Source organism: Colius striatus, chromosome 9 (assembly GCF_028858725.1).
Source record: "Colius striatus isolate bColStr4 chromosome 9, bColStr4.1.hap1, whole genome shotgun sequence".
Lineage (NCBI taxonomy): Eukaryota > Metazoa > Chordata > Aves > Coliiformes > Coliidae > Colius > Colius striatus.
In genome coordinates, this window is record NC_084767.1 from 23450106 (window position 1) to 23469785 (window position 19680).

At 47.7% G+C, this 19680-nt stretch overlaps 1 protein-coding gene across 1 annotated transcript; it reads right to left on the bottom strand.

Annotated features, from left to right (window-relative positions):
- Positions 1-1095: 1095 nt before the first annotated feature.
- ASB18 (ankyrin repeat and SOCS box containing 18) lies at positions 1096-18022 on the bottom strand. The gene is given in 7 exon segments (XM_062001952.1): positions 1096-1323; positions 1325-1371; positions 2184-2393; positions 2396-2772; positions 10542-10812; positions 11671-11937; positions 17962-18022. Coding segments are annotated over 7 exon segments (1461 nt in total).
- Between the last annotated feature and the right edge of the window lie 1658 nt (positions 18023-19680).

The following is a 19680-nucleotide window of genomic DNA, read 5'->3' on the forward strand; positions in this document are numbered from 1 at the left end:
GCACCAAAGACCGGGGAGCCGTGAGGGCTTTGCAATATCCTTGCACACCAGTGTGCAACTTCAAGAGCCAGAAAAGCTCCAGAAGAGGCAGGCAGAAGGTGGGAGGGGGAAATTTCCTTTCCCTCCCCATTTCCATGCTCTCAGCTCCACAGGCCCTGGCTCTGACAGGCAGGGATTACTTCCGTCTTGTACATGTTGACTGCATGACACAACAGTGCTGAGTGCTGCTGCAAAGTCCACTCAAACATGTAAAAAAAGCTGATTTATTTATCTCTCTGTTTTTAAATAGTGATTGTAATTAGCAGATAAACAATTTGGCAAGTGCTGAGCCACAGTGGCAAGCATAAGGATGGCTGTTCTTCCAGGGGCATGTGCGTGCGCTTGCTTTAGTTTAATAGAAATTAATGTGGGGAGCCTGAGGGTCTGGGAGAACAAATCATTGCTTCTCTTGGGAAGTTTTGCCATGTCACTACACAAAATGAAAGTCCAAACACCTCCACTTCAAGTTTCCAGCCCCTCTGCCTGCCAGCAGCCATGGCCATGGTGGGTATGGGAGGTGCTGGTCCCTCAAATCTGGGGAGCCAGGAGAAATACATGAAATGTCACCTCTTGCCTTTCATCCTGCATGAGGTAACCAGCTCTTTCTTGGTGGCATCTACATCTAAAAATCGACGTTGAGTCTATTTTTTTGCCTATATTAATACCACAGGGTATTGCATCCTGCTAACATCTTCCTCGCTGCACCTCTGGTCCCACTTCTGCTTGTGCTGTTGTAGGAGAGATTTATCAAAGGGAATCTGATGCCCCCATGGGCTGATTTTAGCCATCTTCTATATGTGCATGCCTTTGCACACCTGAGAAGCCCTGCTGCTTCAGAGATATCCTTTATAATGAGTGTTATTCATATCTGCAGCACACTTGCGACAGCTACTAATCATTTTATTACTCTTTATAATGTATTTAAAGCACAATTAGAAAAAAGAAATCTATACAAAGTTACAGCCGAAAGCACATCTTAGTTATGTTATAAATCCCTGAACAACAACCATCCATCATGAAAACTGGAGCTTCTTCCTCAGCTGATAGAAATGGATGCTACCGTGCAGCACCAAGGGCCGTCCAGGTGAGGGTGGGCTGGAAGGCCCTTGGCCGACTCCTCCCAGACCTCCACAGAATGATTCCCTCAGGCTTCAACAGCAGGTAATCATGCAAAGACTTGGGCACAGGCAACAAGAGGGTAAGGCATTAGCTGCCAAACTTTTTCTGAATGGCAGAGTGGCATAAATGTTGGAGGCAGGGGACTGTTCCTGCCAGCCGGAAAAAAAGACTCATAGAATAGCTGGTGCCGCTGCAAAAAAAGAGAGGGAGGGGAAAAAAAAGAACATCAGTTGGTTGAATATTTTTCCCGAATAAGCCAAACAAGCTAGAGACAATTTTGAGATGAAGATCTAAGGGGAAGAGGTAAGTAACCCATCAGAGCAGGACCAGGGGCCCATGTGCTGATGTGGCTCCCGCAAGCAAAGGCTGGATGCTAAGTTCTCCTGTTGATATGCTCGGAAAGAAGCCCAGCCTTGCTGCAGGCTCTGCTTGGGGAGGATGTTTTCATACCCACTAGCAGCAACAACCTTGTAGAAAGCCTTAGAGCTGATGTCAAAGGGATCTGCTTGTTTCTAAGATGCAGAAACAAAGCAGGATGGGGTCTGCTTTTTTCCTATCTAGGAATAAAAACAATTTTTCCCATCTCCTACAACATATTGAAGGGCCTTATTTGTATTTCAGCAGCCAGCTCCCCTCACAGCCAAGCTAACCAGAAACCTGCAGGGGCAAGTCAACCAGCCCAGATCATTCAAGAGCAGTCTGGCTGTACTCATTACATCATGGGGAACAAGTTTTCCAGGATAATATTTTTTTTTATTGTCTGATGTAAAATCAATGAAACTCAGAGCTGTAAGATGTCTGCACTGCTGTCTGATGTCTCTGACATCCCCCGGCAGGAAAAAGTCCTCCTTGCCAGTCTCCTTGGCTTGTGCTGGCTTTATTCTGCCCTTCACCCAGCCTGCTTTTCCCCGCTGCCACACTATGCATGGGTGTTTGTTTCCATCATTCCTAGCAGCACCACCAACCTCAATGCCATGGTCTCCTCTCCCTGCTCACACTGGGATGCTCTCCTAAACTCTTCTAGCCCTCTGACTTTTTATTTCCCAGAGCACCCTGACTCCAACTGCAAAATCCCATGTCCCAGGGGATACACGGGGGTTATTTTGGGGCTGGTACCTTGGCAAAGGCAGGAGGCCATATCTTTTGGGAGCCATAGTTGGGCAGCAGCTGCACAATGAGGTAAGGCTGCAGGTCCTTCTTGAAGGCAGTGCTCTGCAGCCCACAGGCCAAGGGGAGATGTCGTTGTAGTCAATAGTATCAACGTTGGCACGGTGCTGCAAGAGGAAGGACAGCAGGCCAGCGTGGGCAGTCCCGCATGCCTTGTGCAAGGGACTCCTCTGTATCTCATCCCAGGCGTCAGTTTTGGCACCATGGGCAGGCAGCAGCTGGCAAAGCTGCAGGCAGCCCTCACTAGTGCCTGGCACCTACCTGCAGAGGATGCTGAGGGCCATGTCTTCCTGTGCATTGCATGCATTGACGTGAGCCCCATGGCGCAGGTAGAGGCAGGCATAGTCACACAGGCAGTGCCTCACAGCCATGTGCAGAGCTGTCTCCCCACTGCCCTCTCCAGGCAAGTTGACGGTTGCCCTGTGTCTCAGTAGGAGCTTGGCACATCTGCAAAGAGAAGAGGAGGTTGGGAGTACACTTCCCAGATGGGTTTTAGTGGGGTGGGCTGTAGTAGAAGCCATGGGGGATCACAGGGCAGGAAATGATGTGGGGTGAGGATGGGGACTGAAATGGTACTGAGTTCCCACAGGGGTTGTGGCACTTAAAGATGGTAACCATGTGCCCTGATGCCCACCACAGTGGTAGTGACAGTGGTTTGAGCAAAGTCTCCCTCTTGCCCTTGACCAGCATCGTTCATGAATGGTCATCCCCGATCATCCTGGACCACACCGACTGTTCTTGACCCACTAGGGACCAGTGGGCCTTGTCCCAGCTGTGTTGGTGGTCAGGCAGCACTGGGAGTGGTACCCATGGCTAGCTGTGCCAGCTGGGCCTGTCCTGGCCTGTGAGAGGTAAAGGATGCATCTGGCTATTATGAGGACAAACAGGGTGTCGGGTCCCTTCTCACCACCAGCCCGTCAGCTGCAGTGTCATCTCCCAGCAAAGGTACAGAGTGTTACAGAGATGATCTGTACAATTCCACTCCTTGGCTGACGTTTACAGATCTTAGCTGAAAACATCCAAAACTGCTGCCTCCACCTTAGTCTGTGCTGGGACCGAGCTGACATGGAGGGAAACCCTCAGTAATGCTTATGTGCAGCAGAACAGCTCATTGTGGGTTTGCCTGGGTGCAAAAATGGATTATCCTTCTCCCTTTACGGGATCCATGCTCCTGTTCTAAGCTCTTGCCCCAGAGAGGACTAAGGGATTCTGTTTTCTGCCTATCCTGAAAAGAAACACCTTTGCAGGTGTTTTAAGCCTGTGGAAATGAGTTTTGCTGACTTGTTTGGCACCTGATGATGATTGAGTAGCAGCACCTGCAGTTCCCAGGAAGAATAAATCAAAGTAAGCAACCCTCCCCACCTCTGATTGCTGTTCCTATCTTTGCCTCCCTCTAACATCACTGTATGTGGTTACAAAGAAGGGTCATGGCTGCTGCAAAGTGGGGACAGTGATTCCCATCAGAGCTTTCTATTGGTGTCCTTCTGATAATAGACAGGGGTTAAAGATGCCTGGTATGCCTTAATGGGATTTGGGTTATTTTTTTTCTTTGGTGTTTGTGAGTAAATGGCTGTGATCAGCCACTCTAAGGGACTGCTCCATCTCCTGCCAGGAGCTGTCATGGCCAGCATGGCTCAGTATCAGTCCCCCCAGCAGGGCTGTTGGCAGACAGGGAGGAGCTATTTTCTGGAGAGGGGCCAGACCCATGTGCTGTCCAAGAGAGACCTTAAAAATGAGGCCAGCTCCTGTTTCCCAAGAGATGTTGCTGGGGAGGTAGGAAGAGTGGTCCTGCTGCAGAGGTTGGCTGGAGTTCAGGGAGGTTTATCAACCTCTAAAGCCTTTCTGCCTGCTTGATTTTCTTCTAATAAGCCTTTCTTTTAGCTTGGGTGCCACCCAGGTCCTTAAGCAAGGTTCTAGGCTGATACAGAAAGAAAATGAAGTGGAACAGTGGCAGAGCAGAGCCCTAGTCTCATCCATCTGGTGGGAGGGATGGGAGGAAAAGGAACCCATGGAAGGAAGGATGGTGCCAAGCATTGTTGATGAAGAATGCTTATATGGGAATAATAATAATAGGATCCTTCTGGATCTGCGGCGTGACCTCCCCCAAGGTTTGATAGAAGCTGATGAGACAGTCACTGTCCTTGGTAGTGCAGGATCTGCAAATGTCATTGCTTTTCTCACACATATCCAGCCTCGGCTTTCCAGGAAAAAAATCCTGCAGGATGTGTGGGGAGAAGTTATTTCTGCAGCCTTTGCAAGTGCAGCACTCCTAGATGCTGCCAGCTTGCCTTGGACCTCGCTGGAGACACCTGCTATGACTGCTCTCTGTTGGAGATAAGGTTGTAGGTGAGTGGGTGCAGTGTGAAGTTGTGCCAACCTCTAAAACCTCAGATCCTTATTTTGCAATTCTCATTTGCCTCTAGAATGTGGTGAATCCACTTCAGAAGCAACGGCTTTTCTCGCTGAGATTGTTTAGGCATTTGCTGTCTGTTGCTGGTTGGAAAAATTTTGTTTTGCCCCAGAACATACCACACCTTGGCTTGATTGTGTTTACTAGCTGCCTCTGTCCCTGACAGCAGGGGACCTCTTCGGGTTAATTCTGACATCATGGTTAGTTCTGGCACCCTAAAATAACATATTTAGGGCAAACCAAGGGGCTGTTCTGCAAAGAAAAAATGAAAAAAAACAGTTCTGAGTTGATTACAAAACAAAAGTAGCCTTGTCTATGAGAAAAAATATCTTTTGTTTCTTTCTGTTTGTGTGGTTGTTTTTTTTTTTACTAGACCACTCTTAAAGCACCTCTAAGCACCTTAAAGCAGCTGTGCCTAGAGACCCTGAACACGAGCCTCGTGCTGCCATCACTATTGGATGTTTAGCTCCATAGTCTTCACAATATTTAGGCACCAAAGCATCCCAATAATAAAACAGCATATCTTCACACAGAGACAGAGCACAGGGAAACTGTAGCCATAAAGAGTGGCAAGGCCTGTGTATCAAGTAAGCCTGGGTTGAAGATTTACATCTGCATAGGCAAGGCAGAGGGAATATTCCCCTGCCCCGAATTTCCAGTAAGGGATTATATACCATGGTTTGCCTGGCAAAGCCAAGCCCCTCCAGCCCAGCATCCTCACTGCCATGGGCTTCTCCTTTCCTAAGAGCGAAATGGGAGTTCAGTATAGAGAGTTCAATTCCTCTTGGCCTCCTGCTAGATATTCCAAAGATTCTTCTAGAGACACTGGAGTGGAAATGTCTCTCTTCTCAAATGCTATTTTCCTGAAGGGTTTATTTTGTTACTGAGTTTGGTAACTGTCTTGTTGAAAGAAACCCAAGTCAGTTTATATTGAATTTTCCTCCTGAATACTTTTCCCTCAGCAAAGAAGGAATGTTAGTGAGGGGCTATAAATACAGGGTGATCTCCTTCAGTTACTAGAAATGATGGGGCCCCACAAGGAGCACGTGTCTCCTGTTTGGATGTATGGGGCATCGGCAGGTGCCAGGCAGATGCCAGTCACGTTTGCTGGCTATATGCTCCTATTTTAGCCTCTACTTGCTGCTGATGAGCTCGTGTGCTTTAACGCTTTGCCAGCATTTGTGATTTCTTGTGAGGTTTTTTTATTAACAACATGATTAAATAACAAAATACTGATTAAATACTAGATTAAATGAAGAACCCATTTAATAAGGCTCAGCGATGACTTGCTGCTTTTTGAAGGTCCCTCTCCAATTTGCTGGAAATATTGCAAGAAGACACAGGTTTAGTTCAGCAGAAATTCAGACATGGGATGGCAAAGCCTGATATAATCAATCTGGCTGAGCAGTTTGCTGGTGGCAGCGATGCTCTCTAAGAGCCACTCTTGCACACACACTTTGCATAATTTTAAACTTACTTCCAAACCTTTCCTAACTCATTGGGTTAAAGCTGTACTAATTAGTGTAACTGGTGCTATTACTACAGGTTTGCCTTGTGCTGGGGTCTTGGCTCAAATAGATAAAATGATTTGGATTTTGTTTTCCTTCTTCACCCATTGATAGAGTTGGGGACAGAAGTTGGTGCTACATTGAGAGGGACAATCTCATTTCTCTCCCCTGCCAGGATGACTTGATGGGATGCTGCTTTGTGGGATGAAAAATGCCTGGGCTGGAAAAGTGGGGTTTAGCTTGAAATGAGATGGGATGTGATTAATAACCAGCAGGAGGAGCAGGAGGTTGGGGCAGGCAAGACTGGAGGAAAAACCTGTCTTGAAAACCAACTCAGACCCTTGTTTTTTTTTAAGGAAAAAAAACCTGTTTGTTGTTTTGTTTTGTTTTTTCCCCCCTCTTCCCTGGGGCCAGAGCAAGGGTCTCCTGTCCTTCACTTGGTTGTGTTCCATGGCATTCGTGTTACTATCTCTCCATCTATCTATGATTTATTGCAGGATTGATCCCACTCAGAAAAACAGCCTTCCTCAAGCCCAGCTCTGAGTGTGAAGATTATTCTTATTAATTTCCTACAAGAAAAGGAGAAAGGAAACCTATTTTTCTTCACAAGATGAAAATCTTTTCGGACTCTGCAAGGCTGTCAGTGAACCATGGCAACACGGGTGCCAAGGGTTTGGAGTGGAAGGGCCGGTTGTGTTGCTGCAGAACAAGTGACAGCCCAGGAGCATTGTACTCAGCACTGTCTCTGCCAAAGCTTCCTGAGCAGTGGATGCTCATCTGTATGAGCACCCATTTTGTCATACCAACTTGGGGAGCAGCTTCTCCACAGTGGAGGATCAGGCCTTGGTTTGTGTTGTGTGTTTGTTCTTGGGCTCTTTGTTTCTTTCTCAGGACTCATTAAAGAGCTAGTCTTCCTTGGTGGGGGATGTTTCCAAAAGTATGTCTCCAAATGCTCCAAGGTTTGTATTTTAACAACGCTAAATGGAGCAGAGGATGAGCTTTAGCACTAGGTGATGCTAAATGCTGGCTTTTAAATCTGTGGTCCCTTTAACATAAAGGAACACCTATTTGAGGCAGCCAAAAGGGCAGCGTGTCCAAGCAGAGGATGGAATAGCTGAAGGGTGCCAGGGGGCTAGGTACAGGTCCACCAATGGCAAGTTAGTGTCCAGCTCCCTGGCATCTGGGAGCATTGCCAGCCTGATCACCAAATACCTTCCTTCCTTCTTGGCTCCTATTTTCTATTTGCTTCTCCAACGATGAGCCATCCTTATCTGACATCCCTTAAGCAAATCCCATTGTTTCTTGCATTGAGGCCTTCAGATACCAACTCTCCTCTGTTGCCTCATCCCATAATTAATCCCCAAATTTATCTCCCACTGAACTGGAGGCTTGGAGCCAGAAGATAATTCTGGTTTCAGTTCCCAGTGAAAAAGTGAACACAAGGGCATCACTCAGACATAAAGCCAAGTTGCATGGAGGTTGGACGGATGTCTTTTTTTTTCTCATCCCTTGTCTTGACTAAGACCTCTTCCCTCTGTGGAAGCTGGAGAAGACTAGGCCTGGGGGGATTTCTCTCCAGGTAGGCTTTCCATGGTTGCACAGGAAACCTGATATCTTCTTTTTCAGACTCACAGATCTGAAGGAGGACTCTACAAACGTAGTACCATTCGCCATCCCTTCTGCCATGGGTAAAATGATGAAAGGTGGGGGCTGCATCCCGCATCCCTGTGATGCGCCTTCCCACTGCCCCATGCCCGCTTTTCCTCCGGCACCGCTGGGAAAGTTGAGATTCTTCCTTTCCCCCTCAATTATTTTTATTTTTCTTTTTTTCAGGGTGCCAATAAAGGCAGGCTCCTTTAATCATCCCAGCTTTAAAAGGGAAACGGGAGAGCACCAGGGAGAGAGTGCAGTGAATTTAGAGACTCATCTTACCCCACCATGTTAATTATCTCCGCTGTAAAAAAGAGGTCAAGGAGAGGAACTCTACTAAATAGGCCGACATTGGCATGAACAACTCCTAAAGTGAAGAAGGTAAGACTGAACTTTACTGGAACTTTTTTTTTTCCATCTCTTCAAAAAGCTCCTAGATTAAAGCTCTGATATCCTTTTTGTTGAAATCTCATGGATTCTGAAGCTCAAATGGCTGGAAGGAAGCCCAGATAATTTTTTTTTATCCCAGTCACTGAGAGGCTCAAAGGTTTTAAGTCCTGCCCCCATGGTGAATTGCCGAGTATATGGGAATACAGAAGAACCAGGCACATAGGTGTTCTGGCCATTGTTATCGAGAGGGAGAAAAATAAAATAGCTCTCTATGTAGGTCAATGACCTGCTCTTTATTGTCAGTAAAAATTAAGGATGACCTAAAATCTACTACTCAATAAAAAAAAAATAATAAAAAAAAGGCAAGGCAAAGTAGTCTCTCCCTAATCAAAGAGGAAATGTTTGTGTTACCTAAAGCTTGACCTCCTCAGTCTCTAACTTTAGCAAAGTCTTTGCGACTGAAAAGCAGTGGTCGAAACCTCAAAACCTGTCTGAAATGTCTATTAATTTTTGATCTTTCAAGGGATTTGGCTTAGTTATTGTAGAAGCCCCTGTAGCGCTGGGTAGCGTAGTTAAGGGTCTCTCAGCATTTCCATTATAAAGCCCCAATATTCAAGGGCTTTTAACTCAGCTGTTTCCACATTTCATCTGTCTGATCCCTGTGTCACGGTTTGCTGGCTCACCTGCCACCCCCCTCTGTCCTTCTGGGGAAAATAACATGCAAATTGGTGACAATAGCTCATTTAACATTTTGATTTTTTTTTTTCCCAAGCTGGGAATCACCTGGCCAAAAATGAATTACCTGGTCCTCTGTGAGCCATGGGGTCCTCTCAGTGCAGCAAGCTGGTATCTGTGCCCCATCTCTATGTGGTGATAGTGAGTCAGTGAAGCCTAAAATACCCCCATGGGCCTTTTACAATGGCTTGTGACTTAGAGGCTTGAAGGCTTAAGGTCAAAAGGAAGCTCAGGTGAAGTAATGAAAACAAGTTCCTTATTAATGATGAAGGCTGCTTGCAGCATCCGCTCTTACCCATCCCACTCCACATAGCCCTCATTGCACCAAGAATGCATTTTCTTAATCCCTGAATTTTTGGCTGAACCAAAATTTGATTAATATCTGATTTTTGTCAGTCTTGCAGAGACTCTTATTTATAAGCTGAACTTGAGATATTTAGGTCTACATACTCTTTCCTCTCTGGCTGTTTTTCTTTTGCAAAGCTCTTTCCCTGACAACCAGCCCACAATACCTTGGATCCATAGTGGGAAACTTTCCTTTACCACCTACTACCTCTTTACTACCTAGTTAAGCTTGATTCCTGCCTAAAGGCAAGAGGCTGGAGTGGCTTTTCACTGAAGCTGGCAGGTGATGAAATTTGCTGTCCTCAGGGTACCAAGGGCCTGAGCTATTTATTAAAAAAAAAAAAAAAAAAGAAAAAAAGTCCTGATTCCTTGGGTCTAATGATTCAGGCACTTAAAGTACCACTGGGATGAATGTGCATGCACCATGGAAAACTTATTTTTCAAGGCAATGTTTATGTCCATCTCTGTGTTATGATGATGCTGATCGAGGATGAAGATGCAGGACATAGCAGTATTTAGGATAAATCACCAGAAAAGAGGAGGCAGAAAATGTGTGTGGAGCTGGGCTGGGATGCTCCTGTCCCTGGAAAGGACACTTGAGAATAATGAGGGGGAAACCTTATCAATGCTTAGAAATACCTAAACGGCAAGTGGGCATGGGGCCCATCAAGAGGATGAGGCCAGTCTTTCTTCTGTAGCACCCAGTGAGAGGACAAGGGGTAATGGGCACAAGATGGAACACAGGAAGTTCCTTTTGAACTTGAGGAGAACCTTTCCTGTGAGCATGAGGGAGCCCTGGCACAGGCTGCCCAGAAAGGCTGTGGAGTCTCCTCCTCCGGAGGTTTCCAAATCTGCCTGGACGCGTTCCTGTGCAGCTTGATGTAGGTGAACCTGCTTTAGAAGGAGATGGGACTGGATGATCTCTAGAGGTCCTTTGCAACTCCTGCCATTATGTGATTCTGTGACCTGTGCTGCACGATGTGCCTGGCACCAAAATGTCCCTTTTTGACAGCAGTGAGTGTGCTGAAGCAACTGGGAGACGTGGGAGCATGTGAGAAACCTCGCTGGGGATCATGGAATCTTTTTTGGCATCCCACAGAGGCAAATACCCTGAGCACAGGGCCTACGGAGTGAGGTTATTAGTGGAGGGATGCTGATGGAGGGGACTTTGTCCTTACGTCAGTGAGTCCTGGGTGACACAGAGGTGCAACGGGGCCAGGCCTTTGTTGCTGCACAGGCTGGTGTCGGCCTTGTATTCCAGCACCAGCTCAACGCAGTTGGTGTGACCTCCTCCCCAGCAGGCTTCATGCAGGGGTCCCAGCCCCGCTGGTGCTAGGCTGGGGTGGGCCCACTGGCAGGGGAGATAGCGTAGGCAGGCAGTGTGGCTGTGGCAGACAGTGAAGCACAGCAGCGCACTCAGCTCCTGTTTGAACTCCAGTGACCACAGCCCTGTGGGGAGGAGGCATTGGGGATGAATGCTGGGACTGGGGACAGCCGGGGACGGGGCTTGGGGAGGATGTTTCAGAGAGCCTAGTTGCAGCTGGTGGCTGTCTGAGTGCTGCTGGAGAGAGGGGAAGCAAAATTCACTAGAGTGTGGGCATCCAGGAAGAAGATTTCATACAGCACGAGCTGGGTAAACCAGCACCTTGCCTGCAGCTGGCAGCACAGGGGACCCCGTGTGCAACATTGTGCTCGCAGGAGGCAAAAGGCAGCTCTTGCATTCCCCATCTGCACCCAGCGGAAGAAAAAGCCCCTCTCTTTGCTGGGAATGGGCACCCAAGCTGAAGGGGACTGTGTTGGGAGGATGACAGAGGGCTGGGTAGGTGATATGTTTCGTTTGGGCTCTGCTGGAGCAAAGCATTGCATGCCCTGGCAGCACTGGGCCCTTCAGTAGTTGCCTGGTGCCTGATGAGAACTCTGGGATCATAGGGAGTATCTGGGACCATGGGATTGGGAAGCACCAGGTAACACCTTATTCTTCCTAGAAAGGACCGAGATGCTCTTTCTGAGCCCCTGCATGGGGAATATGGGCTGCAAGTCCTCTTGCAAACATGCCTAAGCCACAGAGTGCCCCATCAAAGCCGAAAAACATCAAGTGGACACACACTTTTTACACTTCCCTATCCCTCCAATGAGATATGCAGAAGAGAAAAAAATAATAAAAGAAAGTGCTGAATATTGATGGCCAGGGCTGCAGGGCACAGTCAGCTAACCAGAAACCAGCCACTTTGGGAACAGGCTCTATAAAAACAATGCTAGGCATTAAGGTGGTTAAATTTTCTGGATGGGCCTGTAAAGGAAAAGTACCTGAGAGTCCATAAGACACTTGGCTTTTCACCTGTCACTCCAGCTCATTTTTACTGAACTTAAAAACCAGGTTCACATCTTGATAGTATCAGTCAGTCAGGATCTCAAGGCTCCTCAGGTCTCCTGTGACCAGGGCTGTGTAATACTTGGTGGCAGGAGTGTGAGGTGTTAGAGGATGTTCCAGATCCAATTTGGGGGAAATCTGTAGCTTTTCTGTTACAGGTCCTGGTAACTCAGCCATTCCAGTGCTTCCCCTGTGCGTAGGTCCTGGCTGGGAGGATGGACGAGCCTTTATAGTTCATTGTTTCCATCCTCCTGGGCTCATTGTCTAATTATAATCCAGTTAAGGCTCTATTGTAGTTGTATTTATAACGTCAGTGGGGTCAGATGATAACAGGCACACGATACAATAAGGGTCAAATGGTCACTGGGCTGTGTTGTGCAGCACTTCTTGAATTAAATTGCTGGTTTAATTGCAGGCAGCAGCTTGAGATGTGTGTGTTTAGGCTGGGAGGAAAACAGAGCCTAGTGTTTCTGAGGGGGGAGAAAAAGAAATTTAATTGGTCCCTGCCTGCTTAACCCTGCATAACCTTACTTGTGTGCTCTGAGCTTTGCGAAAGTGTTTTTAGTTTGTTTGTTTTCTCTGCCTAACACTGTGGAGTCTTTTTTTAAGGCACTCATACCTATTTCCAGTCGCATGGTTGCTACACAGAAAAATCTGGCCATCATATTAGTGCCCACCACAACAGAGGCTGGCACACTCGCATGTCCCTGCAGGGATACCAAGTGCCTGGTGAAGGCCAGCGAGGAACAGATCCTCCTGGGACTTTGGCAGGGGAAGCTGCTCTCCCTGTCAACACTTTGTATAGGAGAGGAAAGAGCTCAGCCTTTGCTGCCATTTAAGAACAGAGACAGCTGGCAATGGAGTGTCCCTGGCTCCTGCTGAATTGCTGCTCTCCTGTAGTTTCTCTCCACAAGGTCACAGGAGAAGTCTGCAGCAAGGACAAAAATAGACCTCGCTATCTCATGACTTTGAGGCTCTGGGTGACCCAACCCCTTCTCCAACCCTCCCACTCCATCTCCCCAGCCAATGAACATGATCAGAGCAGATCTTGGGAAGACGTTAAACTGTATCAAAGCAACCAAATGTGGAGGGACTGCTGAAACGCTTCGTGGGTCACTCCATATGGACTCAACGTGGGGCTGGAAGAAATGTTTGGGACCTTCTCCGTAGGCCCCTGCAAGTGGGGACCTTGCTGGGCTCCTGCAGGTGACCGTGAACATTGTGTGCCAACCCTGGACCAACACATCTTTACTGCAAGAGTCATCTGAGGTTTCTTCGTGGGTTTCTTTAGCATGGCTGCTGTGAAATCCAGCTGCCTGACCCCAGAAAACATGGGAAGAGCAAGGAGGCACAAAAATATCGTGTTGTGTCCACCAAGGATGGGGACACGCTGAGCTGGGGGTGGCCGACTTGGATTCTTTGCGTAAATTAATCCCTTGTGTAAAGGCCCCCTTCCTTCAAGGTCCTTGTTCACCAGCAGCTGTAGTGAGAGTTAATTTGAGGTCAGTCTATGTGGTCTTTCCTGTTTTCTTCCCTAATCCTTAACTCAAGGCTGGCCTTCCCACTCTGCTGTCAGCCCACAACTGCTTGGTTGATTTGAACCTAGAAATCCCATCATCCTTATCTCTTCTTTTACCACTTGCTGTACTGCTACCTCCAGCCTTTCTGTGCCCCTTCACCCTTCTGATATCAACTGAACTAGCTCCTCAAAGCATGGCTCTGGTACGGAAAATAGCCTTGTTGTCCTGGGGTCCCTTGGCGGTTGCAGGAGAAGGTTTGAAGACTCAGGGAGCGGCAGAGACCGAGATTGATTTTCCCTCTTGCCTGCTTTGCCTGTTGGCTCATTAGCAGCCCTGACATGTTTTCACGGTGGCATGGAGGAAGGCTGCCTTCACATGCCCTTGCTCATGCTATGGGGATTGCCTTCCTGCCACACCGACTGCCTCCCATGCTGGCAGATGGGTCTATTCAGCAGAAGTCTAGACCTTCTTGGTCAGATGTGGGCTAATTTTGCAAGGGAGGGGGTGTGTGTGTGAGCATGTCTGGCAGTAAACTGCTGTTGAGAGTATGTTGAAATATCCCATGACCCTGTCTCATGAGCCTTTTAATCAGCATCTATTTGCATATAACACTCCCTCTGTGGGTCACAGTAATGACACGATTAACAGCATTGCTGATGGAGTGGGTTAGAAATAGCCAGGACAAGCAAGACTAGAAAAAAAAGTCCTCTTGCAGCTGAGTCGTCTTGCGACCTGATCTAGGTGAAGCTGCTTCTGCAGGGGGGTTCGACTAGATGGTCCCTTCCAACCCTACCATTCTATGATTCTATGAGTGGCATGTATAAATGCACAAATCTGTTCCCCTGACAGCCAAGTCCAGTGCTTTTTCCAGCAATGAGTAGAAAATGATGGCAGGATGAGAGGATCTTTCTGTGTTTTTAAGGGGAATGCTGCCATACAGACAGGAGTGATTTACTGCTGTGAGGGGCTGGCAGCTGGGACACCTGCAGAGCAGCCTGGGGCTGTCCAGGAGTGGGAAGAAGTCCCTGCCTGGATTTTGAAGGAAAACAGAGACTTTTGACTGTTTATAAACTACTTATCACCTTTGGACACTGATTTTAGGTGGTGGAGGAAGACTGGGTGACTGCAGCTTTACTCTCTCCTCTGCCACTGCGGTGCCACATGGTCTCAGGTAAATCAACTCTGCTTCCAGAAGCCCTGTCACTGCGCCTTGAGACCTTGAGGATCTGAGAGCCTGATCCTGCAACCAAAGAAGCCTGGGATCATCCTTAGGCATCCTTACCTCAGTAGAGATGTTCCTACACAGAATCAGGCCTCAAACGTTGGCGAGGCTGAGCACTTCATTAGCAGTAGCCTTGTGCTCATTAATCTCTAGTGTGGGGGTAGTGTCTTACCCTTCTCTCTGCATATGACTGTTTGCAGAATACACCTCATTTAACAAAACATTAAGCATTTTACTTCCTCAGATCAAGTGTATCTATTAATAATGACTTAAATTGTCTGCGCTGGCTTTGCATTCCTGGCACATGAAAGAGAAGCAAATACTCCGAAGCAAAATGACTTTAGTGTGAGATTGTTCCCCAAGTTAAGCTGCTGCATAACAACTTAGTCCTCACACGGGGCAGGGGAGGGGAATTTCAGCCTATAATAACTTGCTCTTCTCGTTCAAAAAACCATAAGACTGCCTTAAAGATCTGGTGAGTCCAGATGTGTTGGTGCCGAGACCTCCTGGTATCACCACCGTGATTTACAGCTGCCCTCTGACAGTGGGGAATAGTGGTATCTTTTTTTTCCCAGGGAAATTTCCAGCACGGTGAAGGAGCCAGAGGTCTGTCAGTCCAGAGCTGGAGCTCTGCCTCCTCCAGCTGCTCCCAAGCGCAGATTCACAAAATCATAGCATCATTGCAATGTGTGACTGACTTAAAGCTTACGCTCCCCCTTGCCCCCCCCAAACAATGGCAATGAACTGGTTGAGTGGTGGATTTTCCTGTGTTGGCTACGTCCCCTGGCACCCCAGAGTCAGGGGGAGGGTATGCTGTGCCCACAGCCAGAGGACCAAGAGGTAGGGATGGCAAGACCACCCTGCCTTGAGACAAATCCTCAGCTTCTCAGAGCCTATCTTGGAGAGACGATGATGTGATAGCAGCTCTCCCTGGAGATACTTGCTTGTCCCACCATCCTGGGATGGGTAGCAGAAGACAGGAGACTTAATCTCTCTTGAGGGCCCACATTGCAAGCAGCCAACATGTCACTGAAGTGTGTCCACGTTTATATTGCCAAAGCCTACCCGCTCTGTCTGGCAGCGCTGCCCAGTTATGTGGCTGGTGGCTGGGTGACAGGGTCAGACTGCAGCACTAACACCTGCCAGGGTGCACATCTCAGTGCTTAGAGGCTGTGGTGGTGTGTGTGGGGGAGTGTCAGGCTTTGTATCCCCCAAAAAAACTTTTGCAAATGCATGAGCAAAGCTGTCTGAGCTGCTTCTGACTGACCAGCTCTCTTTAAAAACTGCTGCCCAGTGAAATATGAACTTGTCCCAAGTCTACGTTGATTGTGTCCAGGTTTACTGGAAATTAAATAATATTTACATAGTACTGAAACATTTTCCTTTAACAGGTCTATATAATATAGAATGGTATTCTGTGCTGCACAGGTTTAGAGTAGCCCATCAATTAAAAAAATACCCTTTCCAGCTCCCACAACCATGCAGTGATTTTCTTTTCCCCACATTTTCCACCAATTGTAGGAATGAAAACTACAGCTCTTAGCTTAACTACAAATACCAGGCTGATCACCAGTGTTAATTCTCCCTGGGAATTCCCTAGGAATTCAGTCCCAATGTGCATCCTCATTTAAAGGCCCTACCAATTATTTAACCCCTCAGTAATGTACTCACGAAATGTCATCCCCTGTGCCGGCCCGGAAAATCATCTCGGAGTGACCCTCCATCATGCAGCTGCCTTATGAGAAGGCAGTGATGGCATTTGCTAATTAGCAGCTTGCCCCTCATCTCTGGCAGCAAGGAGATGGGGTTATTTTTAGCAATCACCCTTGAGGCTGCTGGTTTGTGGGCAGTAAAGGTTAGGGGTTTTTTTTTCCTCCTTTACCCAAAACATGAGAGCACATGTCTGAACAGGCACAGCAAGGCCAGTTTAATTTGTGTGCAGTGATGGATTGAGGGTTGTTCTTTCTTTTAAGGGGGATCCCACAAAAGAGGATTTAACCCCACCTGAGCAGTGCAAAGACAGTTCTCTCTCTGCAAAAGCCACAATGCTGGTTTTGCCTTGTAATACCTTTTTTTTTTTTTCCCTTCTGCCCATCTCAAACCTTGTTGCCCCAAGTTGACATTGAAGCACCTGCCTGTGTAATGCAGAGCTATAAAAACCACCAGCCCTGCTCTGGTTCCGCTTGGAAGGACATAGCATCAGAGAAGCAGCCAGTGATGAAAGAGAGACTGAATAGAAACCTGCACAACAACCATCCTTCTGAAAAGCAGGGACAGTTTTCTTTGGTGAAGGTTGTGTGCAGTGGGAAAGGACAGAAGAGCAGCTGTCCTGGGGGACTGGACACAGAGATGCCATCAACCTTGACACCATCTCTCAGTACACAAAACCAAAAGGCATCTTGTAAGTGCTCAGAAAAAACCAAGTTTTTATCCGTGATTAAGTTTCCAAACTGCAGGGTTCAGCAGGGGCTTGGGCTCCACTACCTCTTTAAACAGCACCAGAGTGCCATTTTCAATTTGCCTGGGTGTAGTTAAAAAGCAAAGGAGGAAATAGGTGAAATAACCTCATCCTATGTAACGGGGTGAGATGGAAAGACAGAGCAAGTATCTTGTGTGACTGAAGCAGCTCATAAGGCAGCACAAGATGGTGACGGCTCTGCGCACTCCAAAAAATGCTACTGAAATAATGCAGGTGGTTTTGTTGGCAGGCTGAGGCAGGGGAAAGTTCACCATCCCCACAGCATAGGTTTGCTCTCAGCTTAGCCAGTGTTGCAGTTGCTTCCCTCTCATGGCTGCTGGGGCAGTGGGGTGCAAGGTGGGTGATCCCCCCACTTGCCAGGTGTCCTGGGGCCAGTGGGTCCCATCATAGCATTCCTGGGTAGGGCTGTGGTCCTGGAGAGGAGGAGAGAGTGTACGATTGCATAGGAGAAGGAGGAAAGGGAAGGAGAAAGGTTTATGGGATTAGAGGCTCCTTGTAGGGTCCATAATACAGGACCTTTCCTGGGATGTGAGACACTAGGGATGTGATGTGCCACGTGCCACCACCACCACTTGCAGGCTGATTACCTAAAAAAGGGTTGTATAGCTGGGTGCCTCAGGACTCAAACACCATTCCTTTCCTCAAACTCATGAAAACTGAAGCAGATTCACCCCATTCCCCAGCTGGATCTCCACCAGGAGCATCACAGCCAAAATGCTACAGGAGGTAGAAAGAGAGGAGCAGGATAGCATCAGGAGCTTCAACAAGTCCTTCACTGAGCTTTATGTTGTCCTGTGCTGTTTTGCTCCTGAGCAAAATTATCTTTTGACACTTGAAAGTGAAATGTAGTTGTGGAAGGAAGGTATGGATTGGAAGACGTGTTTCCCAAGTGCTCCCTAACTAGAAAGTTATGGATATAATTGCTTGCCCTCTGGGATGCAGAAGAACAGACTGAACTACCCCTCATTGGCTGCATCCATTTCTGGGGGATTGATTTATTCCTTACCAGTGGACACATCTGAACTTTGCTTGTCGGTGTTAATTAGTGGGGACTCGGCGCGATTCATTACGGCTATGACCTCTCCTTGGTGCAGCTGCACTTTAATGAGAGAGCCATCTGTTTTGCACGCTCAGCTCTGCCTTCATTCCTGCCCCCTCTTCCCATCACTTGTGGGGTATGGGCTGGAAATGTTGCCTCACAAATTACAGGTTCCTGCTGCTGCTGCTGCAGTGGGACAAGGCAACCAGTTCTCGGGGCCCAGACAAGGCACCTGGACCATCCATCAGGCTGGCAGTGCCCAGCGGGTTGAGCTGTCAGCACATTGCCTGCCACTCCATCTGCTGCCTTCCCTGGCTGTGGCACCCAGGAGTTCCCCTGCTTGGGTGCAGAGGATGGCTCAGGTGGCAACACTGTTCCCAACACTCCCCCTGAAGAGCCTTTGTTAGCAGGTAGAGAGGGGGATGTGTGGCAGGGAGGGGGATGGTTGGAATGTCACCGACAGCTCAGAGACATTCAAGAATTGGGACCTTTATCTTGGCAATGGAGCACAATGTCAAAATGTCAAAAGCAGGAGGACAACTTTGTCAGGAACACTGTAAGAACAACAATTAAGCTTGAAACAATTCACTATTGTATATGTATGTCAAAACCAGAAACCTGGGTAGGGTTAATGGGAAGCAGCCAAGAGATTGTCATGAACCACCAATGTCTGCCAAACAACGAAGAAACTAGTAGTTAGAAGGTAATTGTGGCAAGGAGAGAGGGTGACCACCAACTCATGAAGAACCACCAGACACTACTGAAGACCCTCTCAGAGTGTGTGTAGTAGGCATTTAGAATGACATAGTAATATTATAATTGTATGCAAATTACTGACCAGTCATTGTAAATGGGCTTGTATAACCTTGTGTATAAATACACCACTGAAACTTGTGTTGGGCCTGCTTAGTTTGTGGAATTAACAACTGAGCATGCAGGCTTACACAAACCTGAAATAAATCAATGATCTCTCTCCTGAGCATGTGGTTTTTAGCAAGTTCAAAACCAGATAATGCATCAATAAGCAAGGATGACTTTGCAAGCCCAACATGAAACGCTGGCTCAGGGCATGACCCAACTTGGGGCATTCAGGGATGGAGGCATCTGCTGGGTGGGTTGGAGAAGATTAAGTGGGGATGAGGCAGGTTTTTGGGCTGTGAGGTGACCAAGAGAGATCTCTCCTCACTGGGTGTTTGTAGGCTAATGTAGGTGGTGGGATGGAGGCCACCATGCTGAAATGATGACTCAGAGATCCCAAATCGGGCTGGCTTGATGATTTTAGCATTCTCCTTGCCCATTACACCCTCCCCAAGGACCCTGCCCTGAGGGGCTTTTTGGGAGCTGTCTGAGCAGCAATAGTTGGGATGGAGCCCTCTGAGTGCACCTTTAATTAGAGCAACTATGGGTGTTACTCAGCCAAACTTTGTGCTGAGGCTATTGGCTTTGCTGGCCAAAGGGCTCATTTGCATGATTTTTAATTTCCTGCGAGTCTTCCAGCCTATTCACTGCTTCAATTACTGCTAAGGAGCAGACAGGATTGCACAGAACCCTTAACCTCTCCTCAAGATTTCACTAGGGCTTGGCTTGCTCTCCAAATAGTCTTTCGTGGTGTTTTCCCTCTTCTTTCAACCTCTTGTCTTTCCCCTCCATCTTTTTTTCCTTCCTGGAGGTTGATCTCAAGTTGTT